The 16,739-nt window shown below is 36.2% G+C and overlaps 1 protein-coding gene across 1 annotated transcript in view; it reads right to left on the minus strand.

Annotated features, from left to right (window-relative positions):
- Nucleotides 1-281: 281 nt before the first annotated feature.
- Nucleotides 282-16,739, minus strand: part of MTMR6 (myotubularin related protein 6) — a 36,888-nt gene continuing 20,430 nt past the window's right edge. The window contains exons 6-14 of the mRNA XM_019651467.1: nt 14,341-14,475; nt 11,370-11,502; nt 10,509-10,618; nt 9,982-10,107; nt 7,183-7,232; nt 6,032-6,232; nt 3,937-4,062; nt 3,724-3,850; nt 282-2,568 (exon numbers count right to left, since the gene is read on the minus strand). Coding sequence (XP_019507012.1) covers nt 2,308-2,568; nt 3,724-3,850; nt 3,937-4,062; nt 6,032-6,232; nt 7,183-7,232; nt 9,982-10,107; nt 10,509-10,618; nt 11,370-11,502; nt 14,341-14,475 — 1,269 coding nt within the window. The 3' untranslated portion in view covers nt 282-2,307. The remainder of the gene's footprint in view (nt 2,569-3,723; nt 3,851-3,936; nt 4,063-6,031; nt 6,233-7,182; nt 7,233-9,981; nt 10,108-10,508; nt 10,619-11,369; nt 11,503-14,340; nt 14,476-16,739) is intronic.

The following is a 16,739-nucleotide window of genomic DNA, read 5'->3' on the forward strand; positions in this document are numbered from 1 at the left end:
GCACAATAAAATAAAAATGATTATAATAACATCAGGAGGTGACAGGAGCACAAAAGGAAATTTTAATGACCTTATCAACTCTATCTGCTAAACCGTTTAGCCCATTATACCTATTTTAAGTAGTTTGGAAGTTATTTTTGTAGATAAGTTATTATTTATCAACACCCATCTTTTGGAGAATGAACTGCTCAAACCTCACACTGTTATGATTAGTAGAACGTGCAGGTCCATTTGATTTAGGTGAGCAAAAAACAAACAAACAAAAAAAACCCAACTACAACTTAATCCCATTTGTTTTTTTTCCAAAAGAAAAACATTCAAAGTAAAACATGAGCATTTAATTACCTTTAAATAATATACGAAATAATTTACATGCTATACATTCCCAAACACACTGAATGTAAATTCAATTTCATAAGACATATACACAATTTGCTTTTTGCCAACATACTCCCTATAGGTCACTTAGGATGTTAACTGATTTCTCAGGCCATGTGCGCCGAGCATATAAACACATATATGTGCCTCAAGTTGAAGATTAAGATAATAAACTAAAGAGCTGAATATAAGAAGTCTCTAATGAGACTTTAAAGTCTCTTTAAAGATTCTAAAACCACAATCAGTACTGGAACCACGTAACAAGGCACAAAAGCTTTCCCTTTGTGGTCACAAAGATTAAGTTTCCTGTCCCAGTGCTCAAATATCACAAATTATATTTTATATACAGTGCATTTCTGTTACTGTTTAAAAAGGTGTATTTTTCTTATTACATAATGTATTACAGAAAATCAATGGCAAAATAAACAGGATTAGATAAGCTCTCATACAACAAAGCTTTCTTTCACTTGAAAAAGATATTTATGTTCAAAACTAATAATAATACATGTGTAATAAAGAGAAGCATGAGGGATCCTACGCAGATTTCCCAGTACCCTTGAATTATACCTCGTGCCACCCATGCACTTAACGTTTGTTTTGAAGCCAGCTGGCTTCGGCAGTCCTGACCTCAGACATCCAGGCCCTGTGAGAATGTGGTTGCCCCAGCCCAGCAGGCCCTCAATTGTGATTTTTTTTTTTGTAACTTAAAAGATATGTACCAGTACACAGAATAAACAGTTAACATAACAAGGCAAAATGAAAGTCTCCCCAGCAATTAAGTCATGTTTGTTAAACATTAACTTTGTATTAGGCTATCCTTCATTTTCCTGTTTTTCTTCTATATTAACAGAAAATAATATTCCACATAGAAATGACTACTTTAAGATTCATAAAACCAAGGAAAATCTAACCTATCTGTACTTCCCTTTTGTTTTTACCCAAGAATGTTTGGGTAAACTGAAAGTAAGATAGTCTCACAGTAAGAGTAGTAACTCGTTAAGAGATTAAACAGTTTAAAAATATAGGTACAATTCATTGTTTCTAAGAAGTTTTAGAGCTTTAGCTTTTTCAGCTTATATAGTTATCAAAGGAATAAAGCCAACCACTGAATAAGAATTGACAGGATGCAGTAATCCACACATAAGAGGCAGTCAAATGTGCTTATACATATTCAAAAAATCAATAACCTAAGTTGTAGATAGCAAATCATCAAATGTAGTACTAAGCAAATTGTAACTGGAATAAAGACTTCAGTTTCACTAATTCTGACTATGGAAGTGGGACCAGCTAGGCATGAACTTGACAGTGTGCGCCTGCCCGTTCAGACAGGAGCACTGCGCGCACACACACGCCTGTAGCACTGAGGCCGCAATCTCCACAAATCAAAACAAGGCCGACACACAGAAAACCAAAGCAATCTTGCTCTGGGCTAGAAAACTCAAGAGTAAAGAATAAACTGAGATTTTTAAGGCTTTCTTAGAAATACTTCTCATGGCACTTCAACATTAAACATCACTAACAGGCAAAATCTGTAAATATTCACGGTTATATGGTTACATAATCCAAAGTACATGCCATGTCAATTATTAAGGGACTGCCTTGTCAAGTTTTGTTTTCTGGCAATTAAATTATGCTTAAGTAAGGCTCTTCATGTCTGGCTGTAATTACTACATAAATCATACAGAATGTCAGTTCATTAATATACAATGCAAATTGTGTTTTGAGTAAACGTGCCAACATGACTTGTTTCTTAAAGAACTGAGAAAGTCATATTTCTTGCTAGAAATGCAATTGAACTGACTTATCCTTTCTTCAACTATTAACCCCCTGCTACACTCTAAGATCATTATTCCATTTGGTCACACACACAGACCATCCTCACAATAATCCACTTCTTGTACTACGGTCAGTCCAGGAAATACGCTGAGTCTAACAAGTCATCCTTGCCACGCCGTACTCCAAGCTGACCACAGCAGGCTCCGATTTGGAAAACTCCTCGGTGTAGTCGCTGTAACGATTATCTGCCAGGTTGCTGCCCTCTATAGTTCGAAGAGCATCAGTCACAGGTAGCAGAGTTTGCTCCTTAAAACACAGGGAGGTTTTGAGGGCAGGTGACTCAGGATGAACTGTATGCAACAATTCCTTGGTGAGAACTCCATCTATTTGCTCATTTTTGTGCTGCTTAATTTTCTAGAACAAATAGAAATTTGAAAAACATTATTAATTGCACATAGTACATGTTCAATATATGTAGATGAAAAAAGAAAACATGCTTTTGTAAATGTCCTCTTTAGGTACGATACAAAATAAAATCTCAAAAAATTAATAAAATCCAGTGCAGATGAATAAGAAAGGACGAGATTAGACTGGACAAAGCCATTTGTGATATATATAACTAACAAAGAATCAGTGTCTGGTTTATAAAGAACTCTTACATATCAATAAGAAAAAGGCAGATATGCCAACAGAAAATGAGCAAAGGCTTGAAGAGGTCATTCACAGAAAAGGAAAAACCAAGTGGCCAACAAACATGAAAAGTCACTCAACTTCACTGGCTACCATGGAAATCCAAACCTGGAAACACTACACTGTACATGTTCCGTAGCTGAATGGACTGATTGAGATATACTCATACAAGAGAATATTATACAGTCATTACTAACAAAAGAGAAGAATTAAAGTTACATGTATCAACATTAACAAATTCTGAAACAATGCTGAGGAAAATGAAGCATGACAGTATGACAATCTGCATGTAGGTTTAAAACATGCCGTTTCTTAGCAGAGTGAATGCATGGGCTTTTGTGGTGCATGTTGCCCTTTATACCTCATACAACAACTATTTTCTTCAGTATCTTTTCCATATATAATAAAAATAATATTTTAAATCCCACAAAACAATATTGTAAATTGTTGTGGATACAAACCTATGTAGCAGAAGTATACAAATATGCACAGCAATGATTAACCCCAAATTCAGCACAGTGAAGGTAGGTCGGGGAGGAATGCAGAGGACACGGGGTTCTCAGATGTACCTGTGTTTCATTTCTTAGGACAGGAACATGAAAGCTCTAAAGCAAATATGATAAATGTTGGAATCTCTCAAAGCCAGGTGGTAGATACCCCGATATTTATCATTCTATATCTCTACTATATACTTCAGGTATTTCAAAATCCAGGGAAAGTGATTCAAACTAACCTATTCAAAGTAAAGAAAATCTGACTGAAGCAACCATTGTACTTATCAAGTTTCTATATATACTAGTTTACACTAAGAACACAAGCAAGGAAACAAGCTAATTTAATATTCCAAACATATTACATTAGATACTTGAGAATACTTACAGATTCCAAGTCTTTAATATCTTTCTCTAACTGTTTATTTTCTTCATTCATATTCATAATTATATTACACACCAACTGCCTCGGATGCAATGTTCGATCAAACTGGTGGTACATGTTTCTCCAAAACCTTTATGACCATAAAAAGAAAATTTTTTTTAAATAGATTGTGTTTGAGAAAAATAGAATATAAATACTTCAATGATGCCAACTTACTTAAAATTGAATGATGCTGTATTTGGCTCCAAAACTGCAAATTTCTGAGATTTGTAGAGAGGATTTAAGTACTTTTTTTGGTCATCCAGAAGAAACGGCCACAGGGAGTAAGTCTTCTCCTTTAACCTTATATCATAAGAGAAACATAAAGATCTTTCCCACAGATGCCAATGCTCAGTTGTATAAATCAGGCAATTGTTTCCCAAGCAGATTTAAGTTTTAGTTTTTCCTTCTATTCACAGTCTAACACCACCTTGTCTCTGAATTCTGTATTCTCCTTTTTCACTTATAACCGTGTAATAAAACCATGTCTCTCTTACACAACACAAATACACCATTTCCTCTCACAACCACATACTTTTTTAAAAGAGATTCCCCTTTTAACTCACACAATTTTATCATCTTGGACTCTGTTACACCTATTTCAGGTCACCACACATATACAGCTGACTCTTTAACAACACGGGTTTGAACTGTGCGGGTCCCCTTACACACAGATTTTTTTCAACAAATATACAGTTGGCCCTTCAATATCCCTGGGTTTCACATCCGCAGATTCAACTTAAGTGTTATTGAAAACAGTATTTCTGAATCCATAGATGCAGAGGGCCTACTTAAATTACACATGGATTTTCAACTGTGTGGGGGGAGGGTTGGTGCTCCTGACCTCAACATTGTTCAAGGGTTAAACGTATATAGAATAAGATCCTAATGTATCTCTGTTTGGCCTTATTCTCCTAGCCTCACACCTGGGCTGTAATGGCATGTATTACAGGGCAGGGTCAAATTGAAGTATAAGTGGGTACAAAAGAGGGAATCAGAAAAAATCAGGACATTATTTAAGAGTAAAAAAATGCCAATTATACTACAAATCTAAGAGTAAGTAGGTGAAGTAGGTGGGTAAAGGGTAGAATGGTTTTAGATAATATATTTACCAAATGAAGATAAAATAGGTAGGGATATGGGGAAAAGGTGGAGAACCGGCTCATTTTTTCATGACCCTTAAGATGGCCAATAGTATGTTCTTACAGAAAGAGCGCCAGGAAGTATGTGTTCTTATTACCGTCTTCCTATTTATGAGGATGCTTGACGCTGAGAACAGTTTTTCCTAAAAAAGCTCTGTATTCCAAAAGTCACCACTCCTAATTATGAAAACCTATGAGATATTATACCACAAAGCTAAAGTCTTAATGGTCTTTGATTTGTTCATCTGTCATACTCTATTTCAATTGTTACTCCCTGTACACATCTTTAGAATTTTCCATGTGCTCTCAGTTCTGCCTTCAACTCTGTTGGGAGTGACAGCAGATGGCTGTCTTCAAACTACTACTGGATTTAGCCTCTCTAGTATGTCACTTGGAGGTTCAAAGATCTACAATTCCTCTTTATTGATTACTGTAAGAAATCAAAACTCAAAAGCCCAATGTAAAAAGTATATAAAGACCTCTCATAGCCTTATCCCAGATCCCCTTGTATCAAAATTTAGCCAGAAGCCCTAATCTCAAAGACTGGTGAGGGAAGAACAGGTGTGAGACCTGATCAGGGACAGACACACTGCAGCCAACACAGGTAGATCTATCTCCCCAAAGAGCTGTTTAGAAATGTGAAATGGGCTATAAGGCCTCATCTAACTTAAATTACCCAATAGTTTTTAAATATTTTATCACACTTTAAAACGTAGTGACCAATACTTTCTAGGAAATGAAATAAATATTTCTGTGTTCTAAATATATGTACAGACTGGAAAGGAGCATGAGGGGGGTATCGAGGGTGTTGGTAATGTTTCTTATTCTGGGTGCTGGTTACATAGGTGGATGAGTTTAAAACTTATTGGGCTTCACACTTACGACATATGTACTTTTCTGTATGTATGCTATACTTCAAAACAAATTTTAAAAATGTATTTTTACTATTAATCTGAGGGTGTGAAGGATATTCAGAGGGTACTTGGCATTAGAAATATAGACAATAAAATCTTTACAATAAAATTCAGTTCTATTCATACTGTCAAGATATTTTAAGTTCAACTATGATTTATGTTAGACCTCAGCTAAGTCAGAAAAAAAAAAGAGTCCATCTAATCAAACCGTCTTACTTGAGTTCTTCCCTTTCTTTCTGACAATTTCCAAGGAAATTCCCAAATTGGCATGAATGAATATGTTCATGGATCTGAAGAAGAAACGCTTCGTTGAATTCAAAGGCTTGTGGAAACTGTTCAGTCAAATGCCACACACATTCCAAGAACTGAGTAAATACCGGTGAGACTTCCTTTGGGTCACCATCCAAATGGCCACACCTAACCCCCCCCAGAAAGCACAAGCTTTTAAAAATGTCTCTGAAATAAGTCAATTGTTTGGGTATTGTTAAATGTAAACACACATCAAAAAAAAAAAAATCCTAAAACATGATTACATCGGCATAAGAAAAACTGTGATGTTTTTATAGAAACAATTTATACCTATGTGTTTTTCAACCAGGTTTAAAGGGTCTATTACTTTCTAGCTACTACAATCCAGAGAAACAAGTAAAAAATTGCCATAAAAATTGACAAAGGTATGAGGATTGAAAGAAATGACAGAAAAAACTAAATCAGTCTTCACACAAAAAACCATATTGCACTCTCACCTCCCATTGGACATGTGAGTTCATGAAGAATAAAAACATTTTGGCACTCTATGGGCTGGCCAAGTGGCTTAGTTGGTTAAGAGTTGGCTTAAGAGTGCGAGCTCTGAGCAACAGAGCTGACAGTTCGATTCCCACATGGGCCAGTGATGCTGTGCCCAAGCTGAGCTGTCACTGAGCTGCCAACAGGTGGCAGGATGGCTCAGCTGGTGTAACAACAAGATTGCCCATTCAATGGTGGGCTATGCCCACCAGCAACTAAGACTGAACTCAACACCTTGAGCTGAGCTGCCGCCCGGATGGCTCAGTGGATAGAGCGTGTGCTCCTAACAAGGCTGCTGGTTCGACTCCTGCATTGGATGGTGGCTACGCCCACCTGCAACTAAAATTGAAAACAGCACCTTGAGCTTAGAGGCCACAAGCTGCCGACAGGCAGCCAAATGGTGACTGGCACCCTCCACAACGAAGACTGAGAACAACAACTTGGCTGGTCCCCCTCCCCAATTCCTCAACACTGTTCCCCTCCCCCAATTAACCAATAAAACCTAAAAAAAAACAAAAAACATTTTGGCACTCTAGTTTTACTAATTTTACAAAATATAGAAATGTATAACTGTGACTCACCTCTCTGAAAATTTATGTCCAAAGGAGACCCAATCCTTTTCTATTAAAACCTTAATAAGGAAAATGAAATTCCATTTTATAACAACTTAAAAATCTTTTGTTTGTTTGTTTAGAATGGATTAAATCCAATTATCTTAAATACAGCATTTACACTTTTAATTTATGGTTGCAAAGAAAACAGGAAATTTTCTTAAATTATAGGCAAGAAACAGCAAGAACCTGGGTTAGAGGTTCGTTTAACAAAGAATAAAAATGATCCATAGAAAAGAAATACTGTAGTCTTTACAATTTGAATTATTTTGGCTGCATTTATAACATTTTAAGTGAAAAGTGCATGTTATAAAGCACTGTTGCATTTACTTTTTTATATGTATAATTATGATATATGCCTAGAAAAAAGGCTAGGAAAACGTAAATCAAAATATTAACAGTGGTTATTTGTGGGTGGTAAACTGGAATTATGTTTTAAACCGTTTGGCTTACTTTTACATTACCTATGTAATACTTTACAAAAAAGAATAATAAAAGCTACCACTGAAAAGTTGATATTCAGGGCCAGCCGAGTGGCTCAGCTGGCTAAGAGCTCACTTGGGAGCACCAGCTCTGAGCAGCAGGACCCTGGTTCGGATCCCACATTGAGGGCCAGTGACGCTGTGCCCTCTATAGCTAAGATGATGAACAACAGCTTGACCTGGAGCTGGGCTGCTGTGAGTCGCCAGCGATGGCGTAGGCTGCAGCAGGGCTGCAGTGGGCTGCCGTGAGCTACATGAGTGGCTGGCGGCCAGCATGAGTGGACGGCAGCCAGCAAGAGCTGCCGTGTGCGGCCGACCAATGACCGGCGACCGATTGCCTCACCCAGGAAGAGTGCAATGATCATACCAACGTGGGCCAGACAGCGACATCCTCCACAACTAGACTGAAGAACAAAACAGCAATTTGTCTACCTGTCTGTTCCCCTCCCCCAATTCCCCAATAAAATCTTAAAAAAAAAAAGTTTATATTCAAATTCAAATATTTATATCTAAACTCTTGAATGCACTGTCTTTCCTTACCTGTTTCCTCTACCACAATTCTACTGAAATAATAACAGGCTCCTAATTTTTTCCAGTCTAAACAACGTATCTTCTTAGTATATAATATACATTATAAAATCACCAAGTACATTCTTTTCAGTTTTGAAATTGCCACTTTTAGCTTCTCTGACTTTGTCTTAAATCTCTCTGGAAGGCCATATGATGGGACAGAATAAGATACAGTTTCTGGAGTCATACTGTGTAGACTCAAGTCAGAGCTTCACCACTTCCACACGGGTATGACCTCAGGCAAGTGTCCTTCAGGCTGTAGCCTCAGGTTCTAGTACGAGCCCTCTGCCATTCTCCTACATAGCCACCGTGCAAAATTTTCTCACTAATCTCATTCCTCTGATTATCTCAGTGAAGAGCAGGAGAACAGCACTGTTCTTCCTGACAGCTGAGCCCACAGCCTGGAAATCACCTGAGGACTCCTGTTTCCTACTCTACATCCAATCCCTGAACAATTTGTACTGGCTCTACTGTCTTAACATCCCAGAGGTTGACCCCATCACCTCCGCCTGCGTTTGTGTTACCACCTTAGTCTGGCCCTCTTTTCTCTCTCAAGTTATCCTAACAGTGTCTACTGGCCTCTTTGCCTCCATTCCCACTCCACTCTGCCTTCAGGACACCAAACCATTTTTTTTTTTAAAGCAAATCTAAGCAAGTTACTATTTCCTTTCTTTAAAGCTTTAACGGATAACACTACTACCCCAATTTGTCTTCTCTTCCTCAGGCCCTCACCCCACTATATTCTTCTGCACCCAAGCCCCCCAACACTCACCCTGAACGCCGTCCATCACACATGACCTGCCCTCACCTAAAGGAGCTGTGCTTTCGTTCTCACTGCTCCTTTTGCCTGGGAAGCTGTCACACTGTCCCTGGTCATCTGGATGCCTAGTGAACGATTAAAGCCAAATATGGCAAAGAAACAATTCCTTATCTTATACTCTCAAGGTAAGCTGAACAGTACTTTGTTAGCAGCACTTCCATTTGTCCTGTACCAGATTCAGTATGTTAGCGTCACAAAATAATGGTGCTCAATACAAAATAAAGGGACCTTCTCTTGCTGTAAGATGGCACTATGCTTAGTAATTCTAATGAAAATTTCTCCCATCTCTTCGTTTACTTTACTTGCCATGAGTTAAGACTGTGTACATTTTGAAAACCTGAGTGCATCATGTTAAAAAACAAACAAAAAACAGGAGCCAGGCCTTTGGCTTCACAAAGCAGGAAATCTGTTCAGCTAGATTTTAATTTAATCTTCAGGTATAAACATGGTTCCTAACATGTAACTACAATTGATAAATGGAGTTTTAAATAGAAAGTTTCTTCTAGACTATAAGTTTAAGTACTCTTATTTGTGCCTTGTTTTACTATGTTACTTACATTTGTTAGATAAATATGAGGGAAAAAATACTGAATATTTCTATTATAACGGTTTAAGAAATAAAAACTTTTACATCTAAAACTTTTTGTCAAAGACATGGCACAAATGGAAATCAGCCTAACTCAAGGTTTCTCAACATCAGCACCACTGACATCTGGGCCAGATAAGCCTTTGTTGTAGGGCTGTCCTGTGCAATTTAAGATATTTAGTTACATCCTGGGCCTCTAGATGCTAGAGGTCAGTTGCACCGTTTCCGTTAGCTGTCACAATCAAAGCTGTCTCCTAACATTATCCTAAAATCACTTCTATTTGAGAACCACTGGTCTAATAACTCCTTACCATGAATCCTTTGATCGTCCTGTAGTAGGAATCCAATAAAAGAGAGCCAAGGGAACAGACCTGAGAAGTCCTATCCCAGCCATCAGAACAATGTACCAACACACTTGCATTTTCAACCATTATTGCCTAAAAAGAAAGATCACATACTTAATAAGCTCTAGCTAGCAAAATATATTTTAAGTGAATCAATAAGTTCTACTCAAAATCATTAAGTACTGCATTATAAAGAAGAGTGAGGACTGCAGTAATAATGTTGCCACAGGATAATTTCCAAAAAACAAAACAAAACACAAAGCAAGCAAACAAAAACAAACACAAAAATACTTTTCAAAGTGTTTGAGAATTTCTTTTTAAGTCCCTACGTGAAGTGTTACATGATGTTTTTAAAGCTCAGAGTAAGAACTTCATCAAAGAGGTAAAACATAATAAAAGTTATCTCACTGAAAAAGACACCAGCACCCAACAGAATAAATACATTCCTTCCCAACCATTATAAACCAAACCAAATATGAGCGATGAAGAGTTACTTTGACTAAGAAGATTGCAGCGTCCATGACAGCTTTGATATGGCGAAGCCATCCTGAGCTCTCCAAACCAGAGTAGAAATCATTGACAGAAAGCCCTTTGGTACCATTGACTGGAAAGGGGGAAAAACATTTCAATTAGAATGGGCTAGAGTCTCCACTTTTCCTATTCAAGGTATCTCTAGGTGAGTGAAATGGGGAAGAAAAGAGAACAAAATAAATGGGCAAGACTTTATAAAAGAACAGATGCTATCAGGAGCTCAATAATTGATTTTTTAGTTACATTTTTCTGTCAGTCTATGCTTTAAAAAAGGTTCCTATCTCTTTTTTAAAAATAATTTGCAGTACAAGTATTTAATTAAAATAGTATATTGTAATTTTTCAAATTCCACACCATGACTAGAAAGATACCTTAATATTTAAATGGAACATCATAAATTAATCTTAACCATACTAACTAATCAAGAATACCTATCTAACAATAGCAGGTTTTTGTAAAACCATTAGAATATTACACTGTCCAATAGAGTAGCTACTACCCAAATATGGCTATTAAACACCTAAAATGTGGGTAGTCCAAACTGAGATATACTGTAAGTGTAAAATACACCCTAGTCAATTTCTAAGACTTAAAGGCAAAAAAAAGGTAAAACATATCATTACTAATTTTTTATATTGATTATATGTTAATGTTTTTAATATATTAGGTTAAGTATATTATTAAAATTAATTTCAACTGTTTCTTTTTACTTTTTAAAATGTGAGTACTGGAAAATTTCAAATTACATAATTCTAAATTTTATGTTTAATGAGCATTATTTTTCTATTGAACAAAGCTGACTAGAAGGTAAGCAATAATCATACCTTCCAATAATTTCTGAAGGCTGGACCGCATGACATGAATATTTTCAATTCCAACAAATTGAAATCTAATATTAGAATAATTGTCTTCATTTTCATAACCTTTTCCAGCTGCTCTGTTGGCCATTGCATTCAGCTAAAAATTTAAATTTTAGAAATTTAGAGACAAATTGCTTTTCTTTTAACTTACCAAAATATCATGAAAACACCAAATAAACTACATTGTAGCTAGCAGAGAGTTTAAAGGAATTCATCAAAACTAAATGTGCTACTATTTTCTAATAAGTAAAATAGATATCTAAGCAAGTTACTGTTTCCTGTTTAAAGCCCTTTAATTATAGTTAATTAATAGTTAATAAAAGTGAAGAAAGATACTATAAAGTAACAACATGATTGCTATATAATGGAAAAGTCAGACAAGTCTCCACAAACACTTCATGGAACTGATTCACTTAGTTTTTACTCACTTTTCCATATATTTGGAATATATCAAAATTTAAAAAAAGAAAGATCTATGTAAATCCTAAATTCAGTGCTGGGTAGTTTTTCTTTTACAGAATGAACCTATGAGATTCACCTCAGAACAAGTCTGGAGCACTTGGTCATTCAGAAAGCCACAGGAACCCTGAAAATCAGGTCTAAAATATACATCAGATTATTTGAGGTCCTCCATATTAGAGATTACTGGAGGCCCACACAGTACATAACACGGCATGTTATCTGCTAGTTTGACACAGCACCAAGAATTGGGCCAAAAATAAACAGGTCTCTTGGGAGAAAGCAGATTGTTGGTAGGCCCTGATCTTCAATTTTTAGATCAAATGCTATCAGAGGTTCAGTTAAGATTTGTCATGTTTAATTCTTTCAGGTTAGGACTTCATATAGTACATTACTACAGTTTACTATTTTTATAAACTCGAATGAAACAGAATCTAAATTTTACGAAGAAAAATGTAGTTTTTCATTCAGGGGACTGGGGCCCAGGTTGGTACCAAATACAGTTCAATTTTATTTCCTGACTCACTAGTTATTCAGCACCTATGATGACTAAAGTAAGAGTTACATATTAAAAATGTTTTTACACAATTAGACTGAAGAACAAGAGGACAGCAACTTGTCTGTTCCCCTCCCCCAATTCCCCAATAAAATCTTAAAGAAGTTTTCACAGAGGGTGACGGATGAGCTCAGCTGGTTGGAACATGGTGCTGACAACGCCAGGGTTGCAGGTTCAATCCCGCATGGGCCACTGTGAGCGGCACCATCCCTAAAAGAGTCAGCTGTGCCGTTGTAGCATGAAAGCATGAAAGCAATGTGTAACCAATGACCATGGCTGTTCCCCAATAAAATTTTAAAAAAAAGAAAGCTTTTTTGGTATTACTACTTAAGTTTAACTACTAAAACAAAACAAAGATATATTTTCTCTGTAAAAGTCAATTATACAAATAAGAAGTTCCTGAGAAGTAAATAACCTAGATCTTATATTCAGAAAGTCTTGCATTACAATCATCTCTTATATTAATATCACCTAAAAATAGTTCTAACAATTAATCCACCTAGACTATACAAGAAAGTAAAAGTTTTTCTTACAAGAGATATTACCAACAATCTTTATTACTTCTAAGAACCTCTTTTCTTTTTAACAAAACATTATCCAATTACCAGTTTCTAATTTTTAATATTCCTTAATTTACTTAATCATATCTTCTGTTTTCTCCATTATCTTTTGTAAGACTGCATAATGATGAGAATTACTTCTAATACAGCTATTATTCCTTCAACAAAGCTGCCTAAAATTGTGGTCTATATCGCTCACTCGCTTTTTCTTATCGCTTTCTCTTATTTTCTCATCATTCCAGATTTTTGAAGAAATTCTCACTATAATTCTGCCAATGTCCTTTTGTGTAGCCCACCAGCTCTGCATACGAAGCTATAATAAAAATTAAAAGTAACGTTAGCTATTACCACTGAGGATTTTAATTACTTTAGTTTCAGGATCCTATATGAATTAGTTGTTTAACCGTGTTTATAAAAAGAAAAAGGAATTCTGACATTTGTCCCAATGATAAAAATTTAACCTTACATAGCAGATGCCTAACAGAACTATTTCCTGTTCACTATTTATAATTCTTTAGTTCGATGCTTCCTAAGTTAAATATTTTCCTTATTTTCTTGAATATTTCAAATTAAGGTCCCTTATTTTAACACAAAGCATTTTGCAAATTAAAAATTCTACAAAGAAAAGTAATATGAATTTCTAATTTTCACAACACACACACACACACACACACACACACACACACACACAATTTAGTATTTCTTCACAGTAACATAATACTGATACACATCAATAGTTTCCAGTAAAACTCAGCTTTCCAAAATTTATATATAGTGCACCAAAAAAATGTATGCACATATTAAGAAAGGAAAAGACTATTGGGTTGTTGGAAAAGTCATGACGCATTTTTGCAACAAAAAACATAGAAAAAAATACGTCATAACTTTTCTGACAACCCAATATTAAAATTGTAATACTCAATATATACCAATAACAAAAGATAAATATAAGTCACATTTGACTACTATAATTATAAGAGGTGCTCAAAGTGGTTATTACCATCAGCATCCAGACACTTCTGATTATGGCGAACTACTGCTTGAGCAACGTTGACCAAAGTGTCCACTTATATACATTGTTTTGGCTCCCCTGCTATCTATCTATCTATCTATCTATCTATCTATCTATCTATCTACCTACCTATATGTCAGAAAATCAAGAAATCATCACCTGGGTTACTGGGAAATTGGCCTCCTAAGTTGGTATCCTTTAAAAGACTGATTTCCTTAGTATCATTAGTCTCAGTTAATGTAAAAATAAGATTCAGATATGTTAAATATTGACAAATTGATCAACTCCTAATAATTAAAGTAGCAAAGGTCATTAACTAATAGACTGTGCTGTATTCAAGACACATACTTTGGGCCTGGTATCCACGACATACATATAGCGATTGGCTGGGTTGGCTTTGCTAATGGCCTGCAACAAATGTTCATCCTCCAGGCACCGGGCGCTGAATCCTGACAGTGGTTGACTACATCGACAAATGGCTGCCTAATGGTAAAAAGATAGAAAACATTATCCAAAGATGTCTAAAATATGTCTCAAAAAATGCTTAGAAGAAAAAAAAAGTTACAATCACAAGCGCAATCTGTTTAAAAGTTGGCAGGACTTAGAAATCCTACTTGAATTAAATACTATTTCAATATCCTGATGTTACTTAATTTTTCCCAATATTCTCTTCTCAGGAACCTAATGCCTCCTTACCTGGTTTGATGAAAAAATCTTAGGTCCTTAGAAGCAACATCTGGTCAATTCCCTATCACGTAACCTACTAAGGCTTATATTCTATGCCCCAGATAACAAGATACTTTCAAATGAAGTTCAAGTGAGAGATCAGTCAATAAATGTAGAAGAGGAATTTTTTAAATAGCAAGCAACAGTTGAACTTTTACTTTCCAAAGGTTCAGAGCTCTAATTAGAAATTAGCAGTCTTTATATAAGATGAGCTTCAATTCAAATTTGGGTTAAAATTTAGTTAATCTAAGAGGGCAAAAATATTTATAAGTAGTAGTGAATGTTGGGTTAGATATTTACTGTTGTTTAAAGTCTTAAATAAAAGACCATTCCAACCACAGTATCATTAAAGGGAAAGAAGTATACATATAAAACCCCATAAAAATTTAATAAAATAGAGGAAAATGAGGATTGCCTATGAAATTTTTTCAGACCTACTTTCTGATTTGTTAAGTTGGGCACTAAATATCTATTTTCAACCCAGATTTCCAATAGAAAATGTATATAAACATGGGTATGTCAAACAGAGGCCATAACCAGCCCTAACTCCCTATGACTGTTTTGAAAAACAGATTAAGAACTTCTGTTTAAAGTTTTACTTTTTACTTCTGGCTCCCTTCCAAAACTCAGCTGAAAGTTCTAATAAAGAAATTTAAGGGCCGGTCGAGTGGCAGGTTGGTTAGGAGTTGGCTTGGGACGCCAGCTCTGAGAAGTGGGGCTCCGGTTCAGATTCCACATGTGGGCCAGTGACACTGCGCCCTCTACAGCTAAGATGGTGAACAACAGCTCGACCTGGAGCTGGGTTGCTGGGAGTCACTGTGGGCGGCCATCCAATGGCTGGCGAGCAACTGCCTCAGCCGGGAAGAGTGCAATGATAATACCAACATGGCCCAGTGAAGCGACGTCCTCCACAACTAGACTGAAGAACAAAAGGAGAGCAACTTGTCTGTTCCCCTTCCCCGATTCCCCAATGCTGTTCCCCTCGCCCAATTCCCCAATAAAATCTTTAAAAAAAAATGTAATATATATAAAATCAAAAGGTCAAAGAAAATGGGAAAGGAGACAAAAATAGAGATGTCAATAAAATTTGGGGAAATGAAAGCAGATTGACAATAACCGATGTACAGAGCACAGAAAGCTGCCAAATTGTTACGAGTCCATAAGAAGCAAGATATTCTGAGCAGCAAAATCCCAGAAAGGCTCAGGATTTGGTACCTCTGAAAGCCCAAGTGGGGGTCTAACTGAAAATAGCAAAACTGGGTGAATGTCTGTATAAGGACTAGTTAAGACTCCCAGATTTTCCCTCATCCCGAAGACAAAGTTTATTCTATGAAGAGGATTAACCTAAAGACTCTGGATAACAGGCACAGCAGTGGTGGAGGTGAAGCCTTGTACCCGCCCCACCCCACCCCAAAATCAGGAGGATTGAGTACCATATAACAAAATGTGAGATCTTCTCATCCCTCTTCCCACACTTGGATCCTGGCCAGACTGACCACACACATTGGGATGAAGATTATAACAGAAAAGAATCCCAAGATAGAGATCGCTCATGCATACAAACTTCTCAACAACTTCATAGTACCTCACTCTTAAATATGAAAGGCCAAGAATCAGATATTTAAAAGACATTAAAACAAAAAAACAAAATACACAGGAAAAAAAAAAACTGAGCAAACAGATAACTAACATGGGGAACATAAAATTTTTTTCAAAATCCTTAACATATTGAGAGAACTAAGTAATCACATCCAAGAACAGAAAACTATCTAAAACAGGGAAGAGTTCTTAGATTTTAAAACACTGTAGCAAAAAAAAAAAAAAAAGGATCTAAGAGGTGGATTGGCTATAAGGTCAAGGAAAATTGAGGAAATCTTCCAGGAAACAGAGAGAGATGAAAAATTGAAGAGAAAATTAAGAAAAATGGAGTTTTATGGTAGGAAGCCCATTTGTCAAGTCACACACACACACACACACACACACACACACACACACACACACACACACTCACACACACACAT

Source organism: Hipposideros armiger, unplaced genomic scaffold (assembly GCF_001890085.2).
Source record: "Hipposideros armiger isolate ML-2016 unplaced genomic scaffold, ASM189008v1 scaffold_160, whole genome shotgun sequence".
Classification (NCBI taxonomy): domain Eukaryota; kingdom Metazoa; phylum Chordata; class Mammalia; order Chiroptera; family Hipposideridae; genus Hipposideros; species Hipposideros armiger.